The sequence below is a fragment of the Ochotona curzoniae genome, unplaced genomic scaffold (assembly GCF_017591425.1).
Source record: "Ochotona curzoniae isolate NIBS_2020 unplaced genomic scaffold, NIBS_Ocur_1.0 patch432, whole genome shotgun sequence".
NCBI classification, from domain to species: domain Eukaryota; kingdom Metazoa; phylum Chordata; class Mammalia; order Lagomorpha; family Ochotonidae; genus Ochotona; species Ochotona curzoniae.
In genome coordinates this window covers 147,267-171,604 of record NW_024467009.1, presented here as the reverse complement: position 1 = coordinate 171,604, position 24,338 = coordinate 147,267, and the positions used below count along the sequence as shown (strand labels likewise).

Sequence of the window (24,338 nt, the reverse complement as noted above, 5' to 3'; positions counted from 1 at the left end):
GACCCTAGCAGCCAGCTTGGCCTACAGCATATTGTCTTGCGGTTTCTGAAACATGAGAACAGTTGTAAGGCAGGCACAGGATGCTGAACTCCCACCTGTCAGTGCTAAGAGCTCTGGCTGCCTCACCTCACACACCTCTGGTACCTCGCCCACACCAAGAGATCGTAATTAGGCATTTAAAATGCAGACCACATGGTTGTCTGTTTTTGCTCTGAATCAAAGGGCATTGTGGGACTTAACTCATCATATTAAAAAATACGTTTGTTATACGGTACATATGTAGAGGTTAATGCACAAGATGGGATGTGACGTCAGATTCCCTGGGTTCACTTCCTGGCTCCAGCTCTTGACTCTTCCTAAAGCAGATCCTGGAAAGCCACAGTGATGGTTCCAGTGAATTCCTGCCACCCGTGTACAAGACCTGAATTGCACTCCTGACTTTGGCCAAGGTGGCATTTCAACGTGAGCCTTTCAAAGAATCTCTCTCTCTCTTCTTCTGAAATAAATACATTTAAAGTTTTTAAATAGGTTAGTGAATGTAGTTATCCGATGACTCAAAAACATGTGGTGTTTAGAACCATCTCTAAGTCTTAGAATTATTTTTTATCTTAAAATATTCCTTAAAAGGTAAGCTTGGTCCATGTGTGTAAGGTTTGTTTGCAAAATTTGTATATTTTGGGGCCTGGCACAGTAGCCTAGCGGCTGGAGTCCTCACCTTGAACGTGCCAAAATCCCATATGGGCGCCAGTTGTAATCCCAGCAGCTCCACTTCCCATCCAGCTCCCTAACTTGTGGCCTGGGAAAGCAGACAAGGACGGCCCAAGGCCTTGGGATCCTGCACCCACTTGGTAGACCTATAGGAAATTCCGCTTCCCGCTGCCCTCCTATGTGTGCCACTGAATTGAATATTCTATTTAGGGTGTTTCAGTCCTGAGACTGGGGACATGTGTGCAGTCAGACACAGTTTTCTTAATGATTTGCTAGTGGGGATGTTGCTGTTGAGTTTTATTTTTAGAGTTTAAAGCTGCCTGTGTAACGGCAAACAAGTCTTCCTTCCTCTCCTTTTGCGATGTCCTGTCTGAACGCTGCTACGTATTAGTTTGTTGTAGAAGCTAGGGACAGAAAGGTAGATAGATCGTGTCAATAAAGTTAAAATGTTTTGTCTCAGGGCATCGCGGAGAGAACCTCAAAAATATTTTTCTACTTTTCGGGTGGCTTGCAATTAGGTTGTGAGTTGATCTCTGCTGCTTTGCTATTTTAGTGCTAAAAGAATTTTAACGCTAAAATTTTAGTACTAAAAATAGCATTATTAAATGAAATGTGGCCTGCCCAAGTCATTTTCCACCAAGATGCTCAGAAGGGGGAAAAGAGAGAGCGACAGAGGCATCAAAGCTATCGCAGTGGAATGAGGGTGAACCTCACGCTGAGGGCTGGGTGCCCACTGCACTCCGCAGCCACCACAGCCTGTGGGCAACTCCTGTACCAGCGTCATTCCACTGAATTATTATTGACTGTTCGCCTTTCATAAACCATGTTGTTCCTCTTTGTTAGGGTAAAAAAAAAAAAAAAAAAAAACCTTTTGGTGTCCCTATCCTGACAGTTTTTGTGCAATTTAAATCCTGAATAGAATTGAAAATGCAAATATTACAGAAATTCACACTATGTGAAAAATAGACATTTTAATTGTTGACGTTAAAAGCCGGTGTAGGGTCCGGCGCCGTGGCGCAAGTGGTTGAGGTCCTCGCCTTGCACGCCCGGGATCCCATACGGGCGCTGGTTCTAATCCTAGCAGCCCCGCTTCCCTTCCAGCTCCCTGTCTGTGGCCCAGGAAAGCAGTCGAGGACGGCCCGAGGCTTTGGGACCCTGCACCCGCGTGGGAGACCTGGAAGAGGCTCCTGGCTTCAGATCGGCATAGCATCGGCAGTTGTGCTCACTTAGGGAGTGAATCATCGGACAGAAGATCTTCCTCTCTGTCTCTCCTCTCTGTATATCCGCCTTTCCAATAAAAAAATAATTAAAATAAATCTTTAAAAAAAAAGCCGGTGTATTCATTAACTTGTACAGTACCTCACTCTAGCTGCTGTTCCCCCGCCTCCCTGCTTTGTTTTTTGTTTTTTTTTTTTTTTAAGATTTATTTGTTTTTATTGGAAAGACAGATATACAGAGAGGAGAAGAGACAGAGAGGAAGGTCTTCCATCTGATGATTCACTCCCCAAGGGGCTGCAACAGCTGGAGCTGGGCCAATCCGAAGCCAGGATGCAGGAGCTTCTTCCAGGTCTCCCACGTGGGTGCAGGATCCCAAAGCCTTGGGCCGTCCTCGACTGCTTTCCTAGGCCAGCGCCCATATGGGATCCCAGTGCGTTCAAGGCAAGCACTTTAACCACTATGCTATTGCACCTTGACCCCCCCCCCTTTTTTTTAAGATTTGTTTTTATTGTAAAGTCAGATTTGTAGAGAGAAGGAAACAGAGAGAAAGTCCTTCCCTCCTCTGGCTCACTTCCCAATTGTCTTCAATCAGAAGCCAGGAGCCACGAGCTTCTTCAGGGCCCCAGACTGTAGAGCAGCCGGGATGTGGACCAGCACCACACGGGATCCCGGTACCTATAAGATGCAGGATTAGTAATTGAGCCCTTATGCCAGGCCCTCACTATTTTTTTTCTTCAGACTTACTGCCATCACCTGAATCTAGGCCTTTCATGAACTGAAATAACTGCTTTGACTTTCTCTCATCCAGTGTTAAGTGGATTTCCACAAAAGGTCTCCATAAAACCAGGAAACAAATTTTGTTCAGACTGCTGTGGGGGACCAGAGTTCCAGCTAATCAGAGAGCAGGCGGCTTTTTGTTCCCCAGCATTCACCATCTTCCACGACAATTAAAAAAAACAAAAAAGAAAAAAAGTTTTATTGTCTTTCAAAATTTAAAAAGCTAATTATAAAAGAAAGGTAAATAATTAAACTTCTAAATGTCCCAAGATTTCTGAGACCTGCTCTAAGTCATAAACTTTAAGTGAGAATTCCACTTTGTTTTACTTTTGAGCTTTTCAGATTCCTCCAGAGCTCAGCTGCTTTTCTGTCTTCTGTGCTCTGCTGTGTGACCTACAGGCCTGTCCACACTGCATCCCAGCAGGTGGCTATGCATTGGCTGGGATGTGAGCCACTGCTGCTGCTGCTGCTGATGATGATGATGCTCTGCTCTGCAGTTGCCTGGCAACAGATGTTTGCACCGCCTGGCCTCCAATCTTGCATCAGCTAGAATCTGGAATCTGATCCAATGGTTCGTTATACAAAGGAGAATCACTTTCCTCTAAAACCAAGCTAGGAAAAAAAAAGACCAGATGATTTAAAAAAAAGATTATTTAATTTTTATTGGAAAAGTGGATATACAGAGAGGAAGAGAGACAGAGAAGAAGATCTTCTGTCTGATGATTCACTCCCCAAGTGAGCTCAATGGCTGGAGCTGAGCCAATCCGAAGTCAGGAGCCAGGAGCTCTTCCACATCTCCCACGCAGGTGCAGGGTCCCAAGGCTTTGAGCTGTCCTTGACTGCTTTCTCAGGCCACAAGCAGGAAGCTAGATGGGAACCAGGATTAGAACCAGAGACCATATGAGATCCCGGAGTGTGCAAGACAAGGACTTTAACCACTACAGTATCATGCTGGGCCCAGATGATTGTTTTTTAAATACGAATGCTTTTTAAATATCGGGAGCTTCTGCCTGGCTGGCCCGCATACAGCTATTGCAGTGCATCTTGGTTCAAGTCTTTGTTCCACTTCTGGCCCGGCTTCCTGCTAATGCACACCTCGGGAAGCCACAGGTGTTGGCTCTGCCACCCTTGTGGGAGACCTGGATGGAACTCAGATACTTGTTTCAGGCTGGTCTATCCCTAGGTGTTTTAGGCATTTGGGGCATGAACTAGTACATGAAAGATCTCTCTCTCGATCTCTCTCTCCTCTCCCAATTCTTCTACCTCTCTCCCTCCCTCTCAAATAAGAAATAAACTTTAAAGATTACCTCTGCTTTTTCCATAAGAAACGTTTCATTGCTCTACAAGGGGATCTCAAGAAGCTCATAGGAAATTCAAATTGTCTTTCAGAAAGTTTTTGAAGCCCCCTTACATAAGGAAAGCACTTTTTAAAAAGATTGACTGGTTGATTTGAAAGGCAGAATAACAGCAGGTGAAGGAGACAGAAAGAGATCGCCTGTCTTACGGTTCACTCTCTAAGCAACTGCAATAATTAGGATTGAGCCTAGCTTCTGATTTGAGGTGCCTGGAATTCCATCCAAATCTCCCACATGGGCGCAGGGGCACCAGCAGGAAATTGGATTGGAAGCAAAGCAACCAGGACTAGAACCCGCACTTGCTATGAGATGCTAGTGTTGCCAGCCCTAGCTCAGCCTGCCATGCCCAAATGCTGTTCCTTGAGAACGTTTTTACTCTTTAGGGTCAAGCAAAATGTTGGGGCACACTCCAGCGCTAGTGTTGTGCAGTAATTCCGACTAGACTGCATGAGTTTGGGTACGCATACCCCTCATCCTCAACCTGTTAAAATGATGGTGACAAGAGTGCCTGTCTCTTGGGGTTATTTCAGTGTCCATGCCTGGGTCAGCCTGATCCTGGGATGCAGGGACTCGATCCAGGTTTTACCTACAATCAGACACAGCCAGTTTCCAGGCACTCCCCACAGGTTCTCAACAAGGCTGACACCAAGGCACCAGACTGGAGGCCTGATGTGACCTTGGTCAGAGATGTGGGTGTACTAGGGTGCAGAGGACACACACAGATAGAAGCGGCTCACTGGCGAGCTGAGCTTCTCCAGGCCAGAAGTGAGGGTTGTGGAACTGGACAGAGCCACTGGACAGAGCCGCGTGAGTTTACATGGATGAGAGAAACAAAGCCCTAGGGCGTGGGGGGGAGGGAGGGGAGAAGGATTGAAAAAGGTAGCGAGGCTCAGGGATGGAGAGGTGTTGGGGGGAAATGATTGCCCCGTGATGGGGCCGTGTCTGCTTGGGGCAGTGCGCTTGGGGCTGAGGGTGGAGCTAGAAGGCCAAATTGGAGACTTGTGGATCCCGGAAGACACAGCTGAACCAACGCATCTAAAGAAATCTCGGTGGGGCCACGGCCAGGGCCCACCAAGCCTGGCGACCACGACCTGGCAGCAGCAGAGAGCCTATTAAGAGAAGGTCTCCACCGCGGCCCGGACTCACAGGAGCCTGTGGCCCTTGCCACATGCAAAGGGTGCGCGCCCTGGTCCTGCTGGCAAAGGGAAGGTGTTCCGGGGGTTCCAAGTCACAGAGAAGGACATCAAGTGCCGGACTCCCGCCCACATCCGTTTCTCTGCCCCAAGGCCAAGTTCGAGGCCACAGTGTCTTCTAGAAAAGAAGAGGAGGCGCCGAGAAGAACTGCAGAGGAGGAACGGGGGGGGCGGAGGGAAGGACCGGTGGCGTGGGCGCGAGGCAGCGTCTAAACCGCCTAGGGAACAAAGGCGGTGTGACTGGGGGAGCCTCGGGGCACCTCCTCCCTGATAGAATATGCATGATCGGGGCGAAGGCGGCGAGAGCGCGCCCACAGCACTCTCGCGGGCGCCGGGTGCCAGGGAGCCGGGAGGCCGCGGCTGCAGGAGCCAGCGGTGGGCTCGGGACCCCACGCGCGGTGCTTGTAAGCGGTCCCCCTCCCAAAGCCGGGCTCTCCGTGGAGCATCAGCCCCTGACCTTGCCACGGCCCGTACGGCTCTAGGAGGGGCCAGTGTGTCTCTTTGAGGGACCCGAAGAACACCTGCGCGGCGCACCCCGCCGCTGCCTCCCTCTCCCCTTCTGCCGCTCAAGACTGGACACTGAAGGAGGCGCGCGTCCGACGGCAAAGGCCGAGCGGGGACTCCAGCCGCCGGGACAGGTGCCCTGGTGGGACCTGGTGGCGAGCTCCGTCCTTCCCGCGCTGTGCTGGGCCAACAGCCCGGCGGAGACCCTGCACCCAACAGTGCGCGCTGCCCCTTCGGGGTGCCCGGCTAGGTAGGACTGAGCGAGTCTTGGTCGCTCTCGGTCTCCAGCGGAGCGCAGAGCCCGCACTCTCACCATCTTGGTTTGTTGTGCGGTGTTTACCGAGCAGTTTTTTTTTTAAAGAATTCTCTTTTTTAAAAAAGCCATTTTTCCTCCCCAGTGCGTGTTCGTTGCATCTTTTTCAGTTGGGACTTTGCAGTGGACAGGGGGCGGGAGAATAAACATCTGTTGCGATCCGGACACAAGGAGAGACCCGGCCGCTTCTTTCAGCAGTGAGAAAGAGCGGAGTGGTGGCCAGATCCGCAAACACCTGCGTCTCTCGCGTGCTGTCTGTGCGCATTCCTAAACTCTGCGGGCAGGCATGGGGTGTTTGGGCAACAGCAAGACGACAGAAGACCAGGGCGTCGATGAAAAAGAACGCCGCGAAGCCAACAAAAAGATCGAGAAACAGCTGCAGAAAGAGCGCCTGGCTTACAAAGCGACCCATCGGCTTCTGTTACTGGGTAAGGGTGGGGATCGCGCTGCGGCTCCAGCTCGAGGAGCGCACACTCCCCTGGCAGAGCTGTTGGCCCGAGCCCGGTCAGAAAGCCTGGGCCTGGCTCTGGCAGGCGGGAAGTGACAAAAAAGGCGGCGGCTGCTCGGGTTTCTCAGTGGAGGGGGGAGACACAGATCCGCAGCATTTTATCTGTTTGCTTGTAGGGGCCGGTGAGTCCGGAAAAAGCACCATTGTCAAGCAGATGAGGATCCTGCACGTGAACGGCTTCAATCCAGAGTAAGAAATATCCTTATCAACTTTGCCCTTAAGCCTTGCACTTGATAACAGAGTGCGGTAGGGACTAAACAGGCAGTTGAATTTAGTATAGCCACACAAATCCTTCTTTTCCAAAACGAGTCACAAAGTACAGTTCGTTCCGTATCTGTGGTTTGGCTCTAAGCATGCAAACAGTACAGTCCCCACCCCACCCCGTGCCTGTGGGTGCTCCCTGCCAGGACATCTCTGCTACCCAGACCTCAGAGGGTGACATTCCTCATGTAACTATTTGCATGGAGCCCACACACATCCAGCGGGGAACTTAAAGCCTTTGACAACATACAGTACCTAGAGCTGGGACAGCATTATGCTACTAGGGTTTATGGTCTACACAGTGAAGACCGTGGGTGGGGGAGCAATCATGCATATTCGGGGAAGATCCAAAGTTTTCTCCAAATGTATTTGATCGTCACATTCCCATCATAGGGATTGGTTAACAACAAACAGGTGCATTCAAGTAAAACGTATCGTATCGTAGCTGCAACTCTATCGCTATGCAATGCCATAGTGGTGTAGCCACTTTGACGGGGTAACTTGCATGGATTTTTTTTAAGTCACCTATTGTAAGTGACTGTTATAAAACAAACAGGTTTTTTTTTGGGGGGGGGGCGGGCTGCAGTTTAGAAACAGGTAATATTCTCTCTTCCCAGATGAAAACTACTCAGACCTTGTCCTGGGGTGGTGGTGGTGGCCTGGGAACCAGCTTCGCTGTGCAGCTAGAGGCTTGGATTCCCACTCAGCCGATTCGAATCAGCGCTAAGGGAAAAATGGTATTAATAATAGTTTTCTTTCCACACAGGGAAAAAAAGCAGAAAATTCTGGACATTCGGAAAAATGTTAAGGATGCTATTGTGGTAAGGGCTTTTTTGTTTGTTTGTTTGTTTTGTGGTTGCAGTCTAAAGCACTGTAGACAGAAATTCACGCCTCTTCCCTTATACCTTCTCCGTAATGCCCAAATCTCTGTTTAATCCATGTCGCTTCTCTGTATTTCATTTTAGACCATAGTGTCGGCAATGAGTACCATAATACCTCCAGTTCCGCTGGCCAACCCTGAAAACCAGTTTCGCTCAGACTACATCAAGAGCATCGCCCCCATCACTGATTTTGAATATTCCCAGGTAAGTCAGTCCCCTGCTGAGATGTTTGAAAGCCTCAGAGGTGGAACTGCTTTTCATGACTCGCTCAGGAAGACTCCGAGATGCATTCTGTATGAATTTCCTCAGGTCTCAACCTCTGCCCGCTGGAGATCTGCATGATTTCCTCTGTGTTGGTTTCAGTACTGAAGACGGCAGGATTGTAGGAAATACTTGGAGTGTGTGGGTGAGGCTCATGGGAGACCATGTGCCCTTATGAAATGCTGCGAGTGGTACCCAGGGCGGTGAGAGGACCTGGGCCTGAGGGCGGCTTTCCGCTCAGGTGAACAGTGGCGTTGCTCGCTTCCCTTGTTGCTTTCTCATTGCTGACGGTCTCCTACTTCTTACAGACACGTTAGGATTTGCTAATGGGATGAAGGAAAAGTACCTGTTCCGTTTCTCAGGATGCCGTGTGTGCGCGTGTGTTTCCACACGTATGCATAAGCCTGTCAGTAACAGCCCTTCAAAGTTGGCAGTGCCTGACAGAGTGGTTCTGTCTCAGATTCCTTGTCTCGGAAGCTCCTGCAGAAACCAGAGTATCCGAGAATGCCCGTGCCGCCGTGACTGAGGGTCCCTGTGCACCTGCTCACACCTGCCACTTCTCTTTGACAGCACATTGTCTGTTACCCGTGTGGGCTGTGGGTTGCAACTTTAAAAAAAAAAAAAGGCTTTTAGTTGTGTCATTCAATGTGATTTTTGCTTCTGAGAGGCATTTCAGCATAGCCAGTGCCATCTCTAGATTTTCTGAAAAGGATTTGTGGGTGTGGGTGGCATGCTAGCTGGAAGACGGGGCTCGGCGGCGCTTGGCCTGGTGAACACCCAGGGTTTTACTGAGCTGTGTCTCAAGATGGGTGAGGAGATGTATGGCAGGCCAGGGTGTCTGGGTTCCCCTCTGTCCCAGCTGGGTGATGGCCCTCTGGCTTGCTGTGGTATTCTGTACACAATGACACAGTCCTGGCTGGCATCAGCAAGAGCGTCCCGTTCAGCTTCAGATGGAACCGTTTATAGACAAGTATTTGGATTCTCAAAATTTGTCCCATCACATGTGCTTAGAAGCAATCACAAACTCTGTTATGTTTAGGGAAGCCGTTAGCAAGTGGTGAGAAACAGACTAAGGTTTGTTAACTGGGCGCTTGTGGTCTCTCTTCTGTAGTGGGCCGGTTCCTGGATGGCAAGGGCCCTTGTGGTCAATCAGCAGATCTGAAGCAGTCAGTAACTCTCACGTGTGTTATTAGCAAAGGATTCCACAGTTTGTTGTCTGCACAAGCAGTTTTTGAATTGAATCCTGAATGCTTTGAATAATAAAGAAAACCTGAGAAGCCGTGTCCCTCGCACACCTGTATTTCGTATAGCCATGATTAAGTTCCCTTCGGAACTGATGTTCAGAAAACCTTCGTTATCCATAGATAAAAGAAGTTGGAACCCACAGATGTAAATTCAATTGTAATCCTCTTCCCGAGGCGGTATTCAGCTGGCAGGGTTGGCTAAGTGGCGGGGCAGGGGGAAATATGCTATAGGTGTTTCTTAAAGCCTAGTTTTTAAATTTCCTCACTTGTCTGTGTTCCTGTGAAATGAGAATGTGCTTTATTTACGTAAACATGGCTGTTAATATTAGTTGACAGCATTCCTCGATACAATGCTGCTTTTACTCTGATGTACTCTTTGTTTTTCAGTTTTTCAGTGCCCTATCCATACTGCTTAGCTGTTGTTTTGTTTTAAAGATTTATTTGAAAGGCATAGTTAGAAAGAGGGGGAGACAGAGAGATCTTCCATCCTCTAATTCACTCCCCAAATGAGGCTGGGCCAGGCTGAAGCCAGGAACCAGGAGCTCCCTCCAGGCCTCCCGTGTGGGTGGCAGGGGCCTAAGCGTTTGTACCACCTTTTGTTGCTTTCCCAAGCACATCAGCCAGGAACTGGATTGGAAAGCATACAGCCGGTATTCAGACCTGTGCTGCTGTGGGATGCTGTCCCAGACCCCTGTGCTGCTGTGGGATGCTGTCCCAGACCCCTGTGCTGCAGGTCCGGGGGTTCTTCTGTTCAGCCTCTCCCTGTGCTCCAAGCAGCCATTGGACATCCTTGCTTGGAAGTCTAAACTGCAGGCTCCCACTGACCAGGAGACGATCACATCACACACAGTCACGTGTCACTCAGCAACAGCCCTGCTCTGTGTTCCAGAGTGGGCACTCGTGGACCCAGATGGTGCAGCTGACCACACGCTGAGGCTGTGTGGCCTGCTGCTCCTCGGGTACCAGCCTGGGCAGCGTGTGGCTGCCCTGGACCATGTAGGCTACTGTGGTGCAGCAGTAGGTCACTGCATATCTACTCACAAGAAAAGACACAAAAAAACCACTAGAGACAGGGATTCTTCAGCTCCCAGCGTGATCGATGGCTTACCCATTGGATGGGGAACATAACACCATTGCAGAGAACCCTAAGAGGGCTTCAGGTCCTCAGCCTTTTCCAACATCCAGGAAAATGGTGTTCCCCCATGTTGTTGCTGCTGTTTTCATCAGTCAGTATGTAATTCACTGTGACGATCAGGTCAGAGTGGGGTAGGTCTGGTGAAAGCCCGGGCCACACCCCTGCTGGGACTCCAGCACTGTGGAAACAGGACAGAGTGACTGCAAAGGGCACTTCAGACAATAGGCTAGGGTGCTGGAAAGGCAGCACAACAGCTTATGCTGCACTGCACCACTCCTGCCTCCAGCTGCTTGCTGTTCCTGGAAGGCAGGGGAGGTGGCTCAGAGAGTTGCTTTGGGTTGAGTGTCCAGCGCCTGACGTTGGCCATACTGCTGCGGGCATTTGGAGAATGGTGGAGGGGAACCCTCCATCTACCTCTCTGCCTCTCAAACAAGTAAGAAAAAAAAAGTTTTCAAAGGAAGAAGTTAGTGGGTAAACGCAATTAAAAGGCAAATATGTCTAGGTGCAAAAAAGTGATGAAATCCATGCACGGTTTTTGGTTTTTTTTCCTAAGATTTTATGCATTTGTTTAAGAGGTAGCGTGACAATGAGACAGAGAGATTTTCCATCAGCTGATTCACTTCTTAAATGGCCACAGTGGCCAGGGCTGGGTCAAACCTAACCAAGAGCCTGGAACTCAACCCAGGTCTCCCACGTGGGTGCAGGAATTCAAGCACTTGAGCAATTTTCCACTGCCTTCCCAGCCACATTAGCAGGAGCTGGATTATAAACAGGGTAGCCAGGACTTAAAATGTTTCTGTCATATGACATGCCAGCCCCCATACATGGTTTCTCATACTACGTGTCTACCAGGTCTCCTGGCCTGGAAGCTGCCTCTGTATCTCCTGGGGGCCTGAGGCAGGGGCTGTGAGGAGCATCTCCTGGGGTAGGGAATCAACAGGGAACTCAGGAGACATCCCAGGATCTCTGAGTCTATGGACCAGATGGTGAGCAGGTGCTAAAGGGAGATGCTGAAGCCAGCCCATCTGGGTAACCTTGAGCCAGTTGTTTCACTCCTGACTGTTCAGTAGAGATCACCACAGCATCACTTCCTGCAGTTGTTGCAAAGAATACATGGTGTGTGTACACTTAGAACCAGTACAGTATTCCTTCTCTGCATGGGTCAGTGGGAACCTGGTAGTCACCTGTGTCTGCTATCCATCCGGGTCACATAGCCTGGAATCTCACATGTCTCAGCTGGCTTAGCCCTGAGACCCCCGAGAACATGGGTACCCAACTCCTTGTTCACTCTGGATCCCCTGGGAAACCAGTTGAACCCCGCAACTCTTCCCATTGGCACTCAAATCCAAACTGTTTTTTTAAAAAGATTTTTTTTTTAAATTTTTATATTTGTTTGAAACACAAAGTCAGAGAGAGAAAGATTGCTCTTCCATCCACTGATTCACTACTCAAATGACCATGAGGGCCAGAATGATGGACTAGCTCATGCCAGAGCCAGGAGTCAGGAGCCAGGCACCTCTCCCCCATCTCTCATGTGGGTTGCCAGACACCCAGGTACCTAAGCCATCTTTTATTGCTTTCCCAGGCCATTAGCAGTGAACTGATTGGATGCAGAGCAGTTGGGACACAAACTGGTTCCCACTCGGATGCTGGTGTCACACGTGGGAATGTAACCCACTGCACCACAATGTCAGCCCTTCATCAGGAGTTATAAGCCATCTCTTCCATTCTAAGCCAAGGGCTGTCATCCCCAATGCTTCACAGCATCCCTGGAGACGGACACTCCCAGGAATCTCCCAAGGTCATTGGCGCTTACCTGCTTAGGAGTCCTGCCTGCTTCCTCCTGGCCTATTTGTCTGGGTACCTGAGAAACAGATCTAGACCACCTTCCCCGCCAGGCTCTGTCTCCAGGACTCCCCACCTCCCACCCACGCCTGGACCTTCCCCTTCTTTCCCTTCTCTTTCGATCCAATTTTCTTCAACTGACTTTGGGCTTCCTGGTGTCCCTTCCTTCCTCCTCCTCCCACTTCCGATTCTGTGACTTGCTGAACCACAGATTCCTTAAAGCTTCCAGGGCTCAGCCTGGATTTTCCAATAGTCCTCTGCTTCACTTCTTGCCGGACTCCCTGGGGGCAACAGTTGCTACCCAGTCCTCTCCCCCAAGTACCTGCACACTCCTGGCTAATTCTGCCAACCCAGCCCTCAGTGGCACACCTGTACGGTGAAGACAGGGGTGGAGCATCTTGAATCCCCCCATCCACAGGGTGGGCAGGTTTATAGCAAAATAAACACTTCACATTTCCAGTATTAAGTGGTGTTTTTAAGCAGACTTCTCAGTATTTGGAATTTTTGTGAACAAAATATGTTTTAACTATCCTAGGCTGTGTCCTCTGTTGTTTTGAAAGGTTCCACCTTCGATGGCAATAATGTGTTTTCTCCCATTCACATGTCTGGCTTTCCCTCTTCCCTTTTCCTTCTTATTCACCCACATACCTAAACCTTGCATGTGCACACTCATACCGGCAGGGGCTGCATCATCCCCAAAACAGTGTAAGTTGTGAATGTTGCTTTAAAAACTATTGCCCACATGCTGTACTTTGCTCCATGACTATTCTTCAAAATAGTAAAAAAAAAAAAAAAGGCCAGTGCCATGGCACAGCCGGCTAAGCCTCCATCTGTGGCACCTGCATCCCATGTTGACACTGGTTCAAGTCTTGGGTGTTCCACTTCCATTCCAGTTGCCTGCAAGTGGCCTGAAGGGCAGCGAATGGCTGCCCAAGACCTTTGGCCCCTGTACCTGTGTGGAAGACCCAGAAGAAGCTCCTGGCTCCTGGCTTCGGGTCACTCAGCCTCAGTACTTGCAGTCATTTAGGGAGTGAATTGGCAGGGGCAAGATCTCATTTTTTCCTTCTCTCTCTGTAACTGTGCCTTCTGGATAGAAAAATAGATAGGGCCCGGCGTGGTGGCGCAAGTGGTTAAAGGTCCTCGCCTTGCACGTCCGGGATCCCATATGGGCACCGGTTCTAATCCCGGCAGCCCCGCTTCCCTTCCAGCTCCCTGCCTGTGGCCTGGGAAAGCAGTCGAGGACGGCCCAAAGCTTTGGAACCCTGCACCCGCGTGGGAGACCTGGAAGAGGCTCCTGGCTTCGGATCGGCGTAGTATCGACCCGTTGCGCTCACTTGGGGAGTGAATCATCGGATGGAAGATCTTCCTCTCTGTCTCTCCTCTCTGTACATCCCCCTTTCCAATAACAAAATAATAAAAATAAATCTTAAAAAAAAAAAGAAAAATAGATAGATAGATTTTAAAGTGTCTGAAGTGTGTCTAAAAAGTATCTAAAAATCTTTTCATAGTAAAAAAACATGGTGAAAATAAAACGTTTTTCTTGATTTTCCCTGTTACCACTACTTACGTGAAATGATATGTTTTGGCTCCCAGTATTTCTTTTTCCTTTTTTTTTTTAAAAGATTTATTTATTTATTGAAAAGTCAGATATACAGAGAGGAGGAGAGACAGAGAGGAAGATCTTCCGTCCGATGATTCACTCCCCAAGTGACCGAAACGGCCGGTGCTGTGCTGATCTGGTGCCAGGAGCCAGGAACTTCCTCCAGGACTCCCACACGGGAGCAGGACCCCAAAGCATTGGAGTCAGGTGCTGCATCCTGGTCTCTCATGTGGGTGTTAGGGCCTACACACTTGGGCTCATGTCCCCTGCCTTCCCAGACACAGTAGCAGGAAGCTGGATGTGGAGCAGAGCAGCAAGACTCAAGGCTCAGCAGTAGATATGGTAAGCAGCTGCTTCACGCACTGTGCCACCACGTTGTCACCCTGTCACCGGATATTCTCAATTGTTCCTATAACCATCTACACAACCCTAATTGGATGAATAATTTTGGCCAGTACACATGTACAGACATGGACATAGCTAGTTGAGTTTCTCTTTTTATGAAAGTAATGTTAAGAAAGTTACAGGGTTATTATCGGATTGCATTTATTTTTATCCTCAGCATCATGTCATCTCCCTAAGTAATAGCTTTTATGAAAATGTTCCAGCCAAATGATCTGAGGAACTCCTGGGTGGTCTCTTTGTGAATGTCCTAGTCCTCAAGCAATCACCTACATTTTATCCACTCTTTTGGTTTCCTGTTGGCTTTCCAAATCAGATGACGGTATTTCATTTGAGGTTATTTGATTTTACATGTCTGAGGGCCATTTTTGTAGTTCTTCAGCTATGGCGTTGATGTTTTGTTCATCTGTTGAATCAGTTTCAAGGAAGGCGTAACTGCTTGCAGGAGTTAAGTGGTAAAACTTGTCAACCATGCCCCTCATTTCTTCTGTTAAGACATTCTAATTAACAACCAGTATAGAAGTTATGGAATTTGCTGGAAGTTAAGGTGCTTCAGCCTTAACCATAGTCAATTCTGCCAGAATGGGCTTCCTGCTCAGATTTTTAAATTGATGATTTGATCTGCGTCAAGAGTCGTATGAACACCTCGGCAGTTCCAGCAGGGTGCCCAGAGCTTCAGTCCATACTTGGGACATGCCGGAATGTGGGTGAGAGGAAGGCGGCTTGGTTAGTGCATCGGAGCAGTCCTCGCTAACCTGTGCATCCCAACGAGAGATGTATGAATGAGTTTATTCCTATCTGGAAACCACTGGAGAGACATCATAAAATAATAGGTATCTCTTGAAGCCAATTTGTAAGTTGTGAACCTGGATGCTCTTACACTTGCTACAAAATAAATTTTAAAGTATGAACATAGTATGAATGTGACGAGTTCTCCCACAGCCACCCCTGACTGTGCAGCAGCATCGCTTTGGGTCTCCCACAGCCACCCCTGACTGTGCAGCATGGCTTCGGGTCTCCAGGTCCAGAGGCCCCTCTGTGAGTCCTAGGCCCATCTGTGGTCTTGGATGACCTGTTTAGCATCCCTGTGTGAAGTTGCTTTGCAAACTGAATACAATGATGTTCTTGGGATGAGTGTTTAGTGTTTAAGACGCCAGAGTATACATCAGTATAAACTGATCAGAGTATGTGGGTTGGAATCCCAGATTTGCTTCCAGTTCCTGCCTGCTTGAGGTGCTCTCTGGGAGGCAACAGTTGAGTCTCACATGGAGATCCAGACTGAATTATCAACTCTTTTGCTTCTAGCCCAGAGCTGTTACGGACATTTGGTGATTAAAGCAGCAGATGATAGTTCTGTGTGTGTGTGTGTGTGCATGCGTGCGTGTGTGTGTGTGTGTGTCCTCTCTTGTATGGATTAATAACAAATTCAAAAATTTTTAAATGCTTATACATTTAATACAGCTGGCATACTGTAAAGAGTCAATGATATGAGCAAGCAGGATCCCACAGAGTAGAGCGTTGGGATCCTCTGTCCTCCTCTGGCCTTGAGCAGCAGGGCAGTGCCTTCTGTCCTTGCTGACTTCCTCAGACCCACGCAGCACCAAGCGAGTGGGAGCCAGCACCCGGCGACCCCCTTCCATCAGACATGTCCACCCCGGGGAGCAGCCAGAAGCCATGCACGGGTACCCAGAGCCACGCTGGACTTGCTGGTGTGGCCCAAGAACTAGTCAGCTGCTGAGGGAAGGCCAGCCGGAGGTGTTTGTAGGGGTCTCTCTCCTCCTTCTTCCGAGCTTTTCAAGCTTCGTGTTGCGGAGGAAGAATTAAAAATACTTCATCCTGCAGAAAAAAAAATAGATTTTGGTCTGGTATAAATTACAGAGTTTGGATAAAAATATAAAGAAAATCTAAATTCAGTTCTTAAGCTGCACGAGAGCCTATCCCTAAAAGCCATCTTCTCCATTTTCCTGAATTTTGGCAATGCTGGTAGGTTAGCCTGATGGCAGTGGACATGATGAGTAAGGCCCATGTGGCACTGCCCACCATGACAGTGCAGCCTGAATCTCACATGTGAGGAAATAGGAGCACAGAGCAGATCATGGACATGCCCTGGGCATGGAATGGCTCAGATCTGTGCCCGGTCACCTGATCCCAGAGCCCCGTAGCCAGATCCGTGACATGTGCCAAGTGTACCACCAGGTCACTTCACCAGCCCCCATTTTGATTTCCACCTTTAGCGCTCAGATTCAGAAAATCCCTTGACTTACATCTGCAGATGGGAGAGGAGCAAAGCAGGCTGTGATACAGCCCTAGGTCTGATCCCGCGACAGTCACCCTCGCCCCGCAGCAGACCCTTGGAGAGCCTAGAGTGGGGGCAGAGTTTCTGCTCGGCCTTGCTTTGGCTCATGACACCTTCCATTTCCCTGGGTACCTAAGGCAGCCTTTAGCTCTGAAAGAATCACTCTGTGGTGTTCCCCGACTTCTGATAAGCATTTCTTGATTGGAAATCTCCATACCGCAGACCTGAAGACACGTGAGGGTCAGGTGTGGGCTGGGTTGGGCTGATTCCATGCTGTGGATCCTTGGTTTGAGTAACCATGGATTGCACAGCCGTGCAGCGCTTCCTCCTCTGGGTTGATGTGAATTAGCTCAGTTAACACATGAGCTCCCCTCAAGGAGCTTCCTGGACAGTTTCTTGGAAATGGTGAGGAAGCTTAGACACGGTACCAGGCCTCCCTTCACAGGGCTCATATCGGAGAGCTGTCAGTAAGGCCGGGGCACTCACTCAGCTGCAATGTCAGGGTTTCAGTCAACACCTGTGAAAGTTACTCCGGGTCTGCATCCGATTAGCGACAAAGAGGGGGCAAAGAGAAGAGCTGGCATGGACAGGTGCTCGGGTCAGAATTCCAGGAACAAGTCCTTGACGGCGCATCCCCATCCCCCACTGGTGTTACCTTGCCTCCAACCCAAATACAGTGACTCATGCCCGGGCCCCAGGTGCTGGGTTCTCAGCAAGAGAGAAGGGAAATTGCTTACCTCCCCAAGAAATGTTTCAGAGTTGATGGGGAGGACAAGTGGCCTAACAGCAAAGGCACTTGGGTTTGCTACCCAGCTCCGCTCTCGGTCCACCTTCCTGCTCATGCTGACCCTGGGTGGCAACAACCAGACCTCAAGTGTTTGGGTCCCTGTCCCCTCTCATGGAGATGGGTTGAGTTTCTGCCTGTGGGTCCCTACCCTCTCCCATAGGGAATTGAATTGTTTCTGCCTCCTAGCGTTAGTCCCCTGGAGCCATTGAGGACATTTGGAGAATGATTCAAAAAAGAGTTGATACGAAAAATAAGACTTTGCTGCTGAATGAATGAAATTTGCAAGCATTTAGAAATCTTGAATTTGGAATCTTGAATCTCAGGCTCCTGGAGCCTCTCATCAAGATGTCTGCTTACCGAGGGTTTCATTCTAATAGTTAAACCCTAAGCAAGAGAAGACTCTAGCAGGAAATGATCATTTGTAATCTACACGAAGTTGATGAAATGAGAGTTCAAAGATGTCATACATAACACTTTCTGAAGTGTAGCCCGAGAGATAACTTTTATAATAGGAACTTTCAGAATATTGTTTTTAAAAAACCAGTGTCACTGTCCTGCAGCAATGGACTTGGTGCATGGAGCCTATAATAACACGCATGGACTCTGACTGATGGTCAGTAGTTCAGTTCTCAAACAAATGATATCCGATCGGTCACACAAATGGCTTCCATCCAGTTGTTCCCATACAAGTGTTCTCCTATCAATTGTAATCCGTGCTCATTGACTTTCTAAGCTTGCCATGTCCTTCTACAGACCAACACAGCGGGGTATATCAGGCTAATCCTTTGCCTGGGCATCCTTATGGGCACTGGTTTGAGTTCCCTGCTTATGAAGCAGTAGATGATGGCCCAAGTCCTTGGGCCCCTGAACTCCTGGGGAAAACCAGAATAATCCCAGTTTCAGACAAAAAGAGACAGAGGTCTCCCATTCACTGACTCACGCTGCAAATGCCTTGCAGGAGCCAGGACTGGGCCAGGTCGAAGCCAGTTGCTGGGAACTCCATGTGATTTTTCGTGAGTGTCAGGGACCCAAGTACCTGAATGGTTATCATCCGTCACCTTCCAGACATGTTAGCAAGAAGCTAGATCAGATGTGGACCAGCCTGGACTCAAACTGGCAGTCCCAGTATAGAATACCAGTGTCTTCAGAGTGGCTTCACCAACTGTGCCAGTTCTCGTAATAACAACTTGGAAACTGGGCTTTATCCAAACTTCAGTTGTTGAAAAGTTACTCCTGTGTATCAGGAAGGTTTTTCTGTCCAATTTTGAGCTACCTTCCCTCTCCGTCTGTCACGCTCCTCTAGCCTTCCTGCAGAAGGCACATGTGCTTGCCCAAAGGGCACCCAAGAAAGAAACCAAACACAGAAAAGTAGCCCTGAGTGCATAAAGGACAGAAGATGCTCCTGGCTTCTGGTTTTGGAGTAGCTCAGCTCTGGCCATTGTGGCTTCTGCTGACCATAATGGGAGCAACAGAAGCTCCCTGAAAAAGAACGTTGTTAGGGGGTCTCACTGCCTGCTGCACAACGCCCTTGACCTTCACATCCACAGTCAGATCTATATAGTCAGTTCTCTTGGGAGTGAGTCAATTGAAGTGGAAGTGTGGAAGTCACCGGGTCATTCCCACACTCAGTCAATAGTCCTGAACGCCTCCTGCAGGCCAGGAGTGGTCGGAAAATGGGACCATCATAGTCCCTGCCCAGAAGGACAGGATTTACTGCCCAAGCTTGGCTGGAAGTCAGCCGTTTTCACCTGATTTTATTGCAGTCCTTGCACAGTAACACAAAACTGAATAATGTGGTCATTAACAGCAATTAGGTTGGGAAACACAGCTTGTTATTCTTCTCCACTCCCTGGAAGAAGGTTCTTGAGCCCACTGAGCCTGTGAATGACATCCGGTGTCAAGATGTGTGTGTGTGTGTGCGTGCGTGTGTGCATGTGTGTGCATGTGTGTGTGCATGTGTGTGTGTTTTGTGTGTGCATGCATGTGTGTGTGCGTGTGCGTATGTGTGTGTTTTGTGTGTGTGCATGCATGCGTGTGTGTGCGTGTGTGTGCATGTGTGTTTTGTGTGTGTGCATGCATGCGTGTGTGTGCATGTGTGTGTGCATGCATGTGTGTGTTTTTGTGTGTGTGCATGCATGCATGCATGTGTGCATGTGTGTGTTTTGTGTGTGCGTGTGTGTGTTTTGTGTGTGTGCATGCATGCGTGTGTGTGTGTCTTTTTGCACGTTAAGAACATGGACTTCTAGCCTAATACCTTTCCACAGCTCTTCATTCCTACACTCTCCTTGGCCTAGGGTCTCCGGTGGTTTGTGTTACACTTCCTGGTTGTCATACAGAAAGATCTCTCTGAGAAGTTTCCATTTTTAATATTTTAACCTCAATTTATGTGCTCTTATCTAAAAATGTCCCATAGAGGGGTTAAAACCAGAGAGATTTTTTACAGGGTCCTATTTGTGCTGTCATAGCCAAAGATTTATCCAGTGTATAGTTTTGTTTTGTTTTGTTCTCAGTAGATTTGAATCTTAATGCAGAAAGATTTTCATAGCAAATCTCTGAAATTTTTAGTCATGTCTCTTTTTTTCTGTTAAAGGTTTATTTATTTATTGGGAAAGTCAGATATACAGAGAAGAGACAGAGAGGAAGATCTTCCATCCAATGACTCACTCCCAAAGTGAGCACAATGGCCGATGCTATGCTGATCCAAAGCCAGGACCCAGGAATTTCTTTCAGGTCTCCTACATGCGGGTGCAGGGTCCCAAGGCTTTGGGCTGTCCTCGACTGCTTTCCCAGGCCACAAACAGGGAGCTGGATGGGAAGTGGAGCTGCCGGGATTAGAACCAGCATCCATATAGGATCCCCGTGCATTCAAGGCGAGAACTTTAGCCACTAGGCCATGGTGCTAGACCCTGGATTTTAAATATTTTAAGATCTTCAAAATATGTATGTTTTATAGTTTTGTTACAACTTCTTGTTTGTTTTCTTTTTTTAAATAAACAGTTTGGGCCGACACAATGCTAATCCTCGCCTCATAAATGCTGGCATCCCATATAGGCACCAGTTCATGTCCTGGCTGCTTCATTTCCCATCCAGCTCCCTGTTGTAGCCTTGGAAATTAACACAGGATGTGCCTACAGAATTGGGACCCTGCTATGATAGGAGACCTGGAAGAAGCTCCTGACTCCTGGCTTCAGATTGGCTCAGTTCTGGATTGGCTCCATTCGGGGAGTGACCCAACAGATGGAAGACCTTTCTCTATATCTCCTCTTCTTCCTGTAAATCTGCCTTTCCAAGAAAAATAAAACCAATCTTTTAAAAATAACAATAAAATAAGCATGGTTTAACTATGAATTCTGAAATGAATCCTGTATCCAAACAGGTTTTATCAGAACTACTCCAGTCAACCCCAGGGGAAATGTGTGTCATGGAATGAGCCCAAGATTCAAGACAGGTCAATTGTTGGCCAGAAAGTCTATCAGCCAATCTGCCTTTAGTTTTCCCATTTATACCATGAAGATGTTCTTTTTTTTTTTTTTTTTTTAAGATTTATTTATTTATTGCAAAGTCAGATATACAGAGAGGAGAGACAGAGAGGAAGATCTTCCGTCTGACGATTCACTCCCCAAGTAAGCGCAACGGCCGATCTAAAGCCAAGACCCAGGAACTTCTGGGTCTCCCACGTGTGTGCAGGGTCCCAAAGCTTTGGGCCGTCCTCGACTGGTTTCTCAGGCCACAGGCAGGGAGCTGGATGGGAAGTGGAGCTGCCGGGATTAGAACCGGCGCCGATATGGGATCTATGGGCGTTCAAGTGGGGACTTTTTGCCGCTAGGCCACGGCGCCGGGCCCTCATGAAGATGTTAATCCCTTGCTCACTGAATTGCACTAAGGAATGAATTGGATCACATTCATGAAAAAGCCAGTAGTATTAAAAAAAAAAGGGGGGGGTGGGTGAATGTGAATTGATGTGAATTGTTAGTGTTGTCACAGTTGAACACAAGTGCTAGAACCAACAAGGAAAGTGAGCCAGAAGCATCCAAGGCTTCTGCTAACACATCCCTTCATGACTTCATTCTGTCAGCTCTAGGTAAGGACTACGTCTGGCTGAGCTGTAACTGACTGGCAATGGTCTGCTATAGGTACCTTTGCATTTTAACTAAGAGCCTTACCTGCAGGATGGATAGATTGCAAAGGAAATTTTGCACTTCCACCAGTACATGAGTTAGAACTGAGATCTGTCGGTGCTCCCTATGGCTCTCTTTCAAATTACGATTGAAATGTAGTGGAAAGGTCTTTCGGCTCTTTTTTCTTATCCACGTTGACTCTTAACGTGTATCTTTTTTTGTATCTTTGCAACATACAGTATCCGTGGGAACTGCCAATGAAAGCATTTGCCAGATTCTAAAGTAAAAGTTGGACACAGAAATATGTAAGAGTGAAACTACGATTCTGAACAACCTGTAAAGTTTCTTTGCATGACCCCAAGCCAGGAAGCTCAACCTCGGATAGAGAGCGCCTTAAAGCATACCTTGAAAAATGTCAAGTTTCTGTATCTTATAATAGACGTGCACATTTAATGGGACAGCATTTCTCCTCCCATACACCCCCACACCTTCGAAAATCTATTCTTGAAGGAGAGCTACCTCAAGAATAGAGAAAACACAGCGTTTTGTAGAAAATTAAACATCTATGGGTTCAAAAAAGGAAAAAGAACAGTTGTACACACTTCCCTTAGCTAATTATATAACTTTTTTTAAAGGATCATTTTATATAGGGAACAAATCAAGAAATTACCGGATTCCTTGAAGATAAACCTAGTGACAATTTGGCAGCACTTTGTACCTCTAATCGTTTCGCTTTTTACTTTCTGTTTTTAATGATGTCTCTAAAGGCCTGAACTGGGGTAACACTATGGGCATGGCAGAAACCCAGTTATCTGAGCCATGATTGCTGTCTCCCAGTTTGTGTAAGTAACTGACTGTCATTGTGCAAATATCGCGTCATGTTCTCGCAGTGTTAACTGTGCTAGCAGGAAACGGAAGTTGGGAATCGGAATCCGGAAATGAACCGAGGCTCCGTGACGTGGGCCACGGGCACCTTAGCTGAGGAGGTACGGCTGCTGCGTCACATGGAAAGGGCCTTCTGAACCACGCAGCATGCAATCATTTCTGCCACTTGGGAGGAAAACCGAGGAGGGGCTGCTCCCAGAGGAGCAGGGGTTTCAGAGGATTCCAAAATTAAATTTGCTCAAGTGCACAGGGGAAGTGTCCTCAGCAAGACTGCGAGAACAAAATGTTCAGGAATGTTCGCAGTAGCTCTATTAGGAAGAGCAAGATGCAGGAGCTAACCCATAAGCGCCCAGGGAGCAGACACCGATGCCTCATCCTACAGGGCAGTGGACGTGAGCAGGTGGGCCGTGAGGATGCCAGTGGCTCCACCGACAGGCCAGAGCTCACACACTGAGAGCACAGAACTCCAGCCAACTTCATAAAACAGCGATACTAACTACAATCCTGGTGCAGCATCGGCATTTCGATTTGTGCTAAATTTTTAAAATTGATATATTTGGGTGGCAAAGAGGAGAGAGAGATGGATTCTCTATACCAGTTCACGCCCCAAATGCCCATACTGGCAGGAGATAGGCATAGCTGACACGCAGGAGCCGGGAACTTCAGCCTGGTCTCCCTTATAGACAGCAGGTGTTCAAGCACTTAAACAACAGGATTGTTTTTTTCTTTAAGTGAACAATAATGACAATACTTAGGCTATATGGAGGGAAGGAGGAAGTGGAAGAGAGACGGGATGTGGCAAAGACCCAGTAAATATCAGTTATTGATGATGGTAGTGTTATGGGGGGTGGTGGGAGGGAGTCGTGAGAGCTCATTGTGTTGGTGAACAAAGAAATAATAAAATCAATTAGAAGGACGGTGCAGGGCCCAGTGGTCATTGTATGTTTACTTGAAGATCATATCAACAAGAAATTCAAATTCTTGATTTATTGGTGCTGAGTTTTGGGTTTTTGTTTTTGTTTGTTGGGTTTTGTCCCTTGTGGTATGTCTTCCTTATTTAGCTTATTGATTTGTTTACTCAGAAGACAGAAAGACTGATAGAGAAAGCTCTTCCATCTGGTCATTTACATCCCCAACATGTCCAGAGCAGTCAGAGCTGAACCCAAACCAGGACCCAGAACTCAGTCCAGTCCCCCATGTACCCAGTCCAGTCCCCCGTGTACTCAGTCCAGTCCCCCAGGGACCCAAGTACCCGAGCTGTCACGGCCACCTCCCAGGATGCAAGTTAGCAGGGAGCGAGCAGGGGTCCAGAACAGAGCCAGGATCCCAACCAAGCATTCTGATATAGCGTGGAACTGTTCCAAGCGGCGTCTTCATCTCTGGGCCAGGCACCTGCCCCGTGTCCTCTCTAGGCGCTGTGGGAAGAGCTGGGGAGGCGGGCATCACAGGAGGATGGCAAGCCTGAAGGCTGCTACTGGAGATGTGTTCGTGTGATGATAGATGCCAGTGCTTTAGGAACTGCTGGGCAAACTCCAGGGACAGAGAGGTGCCTTCGCCTGAGCCGGGGCAGTGCCTGCAGAAGGCAAGTTGTTCTTCGTAAAAGTAGCCAAGGGTACGATCCTGTACATTCCATAGTGCCTTCCAGCAGTTGCCCTGGCAGAGGTCAGACTGTTAGGGAACTTCAGAGGGTTCACAGGAAGAATGTCATGCATGTAGTTCATGAAACATGTGTAATACCTGGGGGAACATGCATAAATTAAAAAAAATTTACAACAATGTAATTTTCTGTTTTCATGACACACTGCACAAACTTTTTCAAGTATCTGGTATAATTCCATAGTATACTTTCTATTCTGAATCTAATCCAGATTATTCTAGAAGTATCTGCTAGCCAACCTACCTTCATTGGGTGTGAAAGGAAGGCTGCTCCCTAGAGCCAGAACTCCCAAGCCCAGTTAAAGCCCTGCTTTACTTTTCCAAGTATCCTTGCCTCAGTATGCTTGACTTTGAAATGGGCACAAGAACGCACTTGCCTCACAGAATTGTT

The 24,338-nt window shown here is 48.2% G+C and overlaps 1 protein-coding gene across 3 annotated transcripts in view; it reads left to right on the top strand.

Moving 5' to 3' along the window:
* The window catches only part of LOC121167804 (guanine nucleotide-binding protein G(olf) subunit alpha), a 145,819-nt gene that overhangs the window by 40,956 nt on the left and 80,525 nt on the right, over positions 1-24,338 (top strand). The window contains exons 1-5 of one of the 3 annotated variants that reach the window (XM_040997448.1): positions 6,355-6,496; positions 6,693-6,765; positions 6,899-6,901; positions 7,604-7,658; positions 7,803-7,922. In XM_040997448.1, the coding sequence (XP_040853382.1) occupies positions 6,355-6,496; positions 6,693-6,765; positions 6,899-6,901; positions 7,604-7,658; positions 7,803-7,922 (393 nt within the window). Of the gene's footprint in view, positions 1-6,263; positions 6,497-6,692; positions 6,766-6,898; positions 6,902-7,603; positions 7,659-7,802; positions 7,923-24,338 lie in introns of those variants that run through there. The other 2 variants (XM_040997447.1, XM_040997446.1) reach the window with 2 other exon arrangements.